Consider the following 2,869-nt stretch of genomic DNA (forward strand, 5'->3'; position numbering starts at 1 on the left):
TTGCTGCTGCTGCTGTTGTTGCTGCTGCTGTTGTTTTTTGCTGCTGCTGCTGCTGTTGTTTTTTGCTGCTGCTGCTGTTGTTGCTGCTGCTGTTGCTGCTGCTGTTGTTGCTGCTGCTGTTGCTGGAGGACACTGCGAAAGAGACAAAATAATTTGTTCTGGGCAAGAGAAATAAGTAGGTTAAATTACTTCTTAGAATAATGTCTTGGGCTTTGGCTTGCCTTCCTATTTCATGTGCTTTTCCCACTTCCCAGTGGAGATCTTTGAAAGGAATCTCTTAGGAATGGTGTCTGTAAAAATCTGTGCGTCATGGACGCTGCAATGCCTGCCCACTATGACAATGATCCGTATCTCTTTATTCTGAAATTTAGAAAACATTCGTTCAACTTTCACTATGTAAGTGAGAAGGGAAACACCCTGATGGGACATAAATTTCACTGACCCATCTTAAAAAAAAAGTTCTGTAGGTTCTTGTTACAGTTGCTTAATTGAAAGATGGCTGTTTGTGATGTTGGTGGCGGTTGGTAGTTTCATTAATAATTCTTCTCATTTGTTCAATTTAATAAACTATGTTACCCCAAAAAAATCTGTGCGTCACTATGCCTTAGGAGCAGAAGGAGGACAGTCAGTGTGTGAAAACTGTGCATGCAAGAAGATGCTGGCCTTCAGTGACCAGCAACTGGACCCTTGATGCGTAGTTGATGACACTGTCATTTATGAGTTTTGAAGCTTAATGGATTGTGATGTTGCTTTTGACAACTTAAGGATCTGTCTGTAGCTCTTGTGATTGATGGCCACACGCGTTAGGGCCAGTAGCCCTGGAAGAGTCCCTGGGCCCATAGTCCCCCAGTCCTCACCTGAGGGAGCTGTTGGCTTTATGGGGAGATGGACTCCTGATGAAGGGATGGGGTCCACAGGAGCACCTTTTAGAGTTGGGTCCACATCAGTAATATTGAGTCCCCACTGGGAACAGGAGAAATAGAGAAAGAGCAGAAGGCTTGGGGTGAAGAAAGAATGGTAAAGTTCTTAGAGAAGTTATGAAGTGTGCTGAAGAGTGATGGAGAAAATAGAAGCCAGAGACAGAGCAGGGGCCAGCACAGAGCAAACCGGGAAGCACAGAGCACAAAGGTACCTGGCCATGCCTGCTGCCTGTTCTTGGGGGTCCTCTCCCAGGGCCTAATTTCTGAGGGGGGAACTTTGTTCTGCCCTAGTTAAAGCAGGAACATAGTCTCCTGAGGCTATGTTGTATTCTTCTCCATCCTCTGAAGCCTCTCTGCGGGTGCGGGCTGGGGCCAGGCTTGACCTCTGCTGAGGTGTTCTGGGAGCATTCTTCTGCTGTTTCAGCGCCTCTCTCTGTTGTGAAAATGCACGGGGCACTTTTGGCTCATTGGCGGGCTTGGTCCACTGTGGGTATGCTCTGGAGTGCCCTGCAAGGTGGAAGGCCTGGCCCAGTGGCTCTTCTCCCTCCTCTTTGACCAGCCTTCTGACCACAGGCAGACTCCTCTTGACCTGAGGATGACCTGAGTAATGAGCCAAGGGCAGGCTCACTTCCCCTCCTCCTTGGTTTCAGAGGGAAAGCAGCAGGGTCCTCTAGTGAAGGAAATGGTGTCACACCTGGATTAACGAAAGAAGGCTTGAATGTGCAGCCCTGCCCCTGGAAAGTCTGTCCTTTCAAGAAGTAATAGCATGCCATGGCCTGGTTAAATGTTTTTTTTTTTTTCCCTAAGGAGTTTTTGATCTCTTGGGATTTGAAACCAATATATCCCATTGCCTTGAGAACTGCAGGGTCAGCAAGCCTGGGGATCATTTCCTCGGGGTGATTATGGAATCCCTCTGTGTGTTTCTTGAGCCAGGGATGTGTCAACACTTCATTGATGGTAGGCCGATATTTTGGGTTCACCGTTAGCAAAAGGCTAATCAGGTCCTGAAGTTCCTTGAAGAGTTCAGATGGTATAAATTACTTCCCTGACACAACCTGCCTTCGCAGCTCCGGTAGGATGACAGTATCAAATGGGACCCTCCCAACAACCATATAATATAATACAACTCCTAAGGCTCATACGTCGATCTTGGTGCCACCATAAAGTCTACCTTGGAAGAGTTCTGGGGCACCAAAAGAGTAAGCGCCACATTGCTGGCTCAGCCTCTGCCCTGGGTAGACTTGGGTTCCGAGGCCAAAATCAATGATTTTTACTCTTCCATTCCTCTCTAAAATGATGTTATCTGGTTTGAGATCCCTGTGAACTAGACCATGGTTGTGGCAATAGCTCACAGCTGCTGTAATTTGCCTGAATATTCCCCGGGCCTCGTCCTCCTCCCCGTGGCCGGACTCTCGGATATGTTGGTAAAGCTGTTGGCCCTCGACCAGCTCCATCACAAGGTATATTCTCCTCTCCGACTCGATGACCTGGAGAAGTGATACAATGTTGGGATGATTTGTCATCATCATTATTTCTGCCTCGGATGTGATTAGCTGCTCCTTCTTTACAACAACTTTGACAGCCACGGGTGTGCCTGTTAGACGGTGGTGGGCCAAGTGGACCTTGGCATTGCTCCCCTGGCCAATAGTCTTTATGATTTTGTATTGTGAGTGGAAGTTTTCCTTGTCAGAGAAACTTGGCTGGGGTCTGGGTTCTGGTGACTCTTCATCACTAGGTGTAGACATTGTAGCCAGAATCACTAAAAAAAAAAAAGCTACCTAAAAATGAAATAAAATAATAGAATAAATGGAATGAAAAAGATGTGGCGGAAAAGGTAAAATCACTACAAATGCTCCTAAAAATAAATAAAGAAAAGAGATTAAAAGAAAGTAAAACCTGGAAAAATAGGAAAAAAACAATGAAAAAGATGTGGGTGGAAAAAAGCTAAA

The 2,869-nt window shown here is 46.2% G+C and overlaps 1 protein-coding gene across 1 annotated transcript; it reads right to left on the reverse strand.

Moving 5' to 3' along the window:
* Positions 1–943: 943 nt before the first annotated feature.
* Positions 944–2,665, reverse strand: LOC127205180 (sperm motility kinase 2A-like). The gene is given in 2 exon segments (XM_051164362.1): positions 944–963; positions 1,549–2,665. Coding segments are annotated over 2 exon segments (1,137 nt in total).
* Positions 2,666–2,869: the final 204 nt, after the last annotated feature.

The sequence above is a fragment of the Acomys russatus genome, chromosome 21 (assembly GCF_903995435.1).
Source record: "Acomys russatus chromosome 21, mAcoRus1.1, whole genome shotgun sequence".
NCBI classification, from domain to species: Eukaryota; Metazoa; Chordata; class Mammalia; order Rodentia; family Muridae; genus Acomys; species Acomys russatus.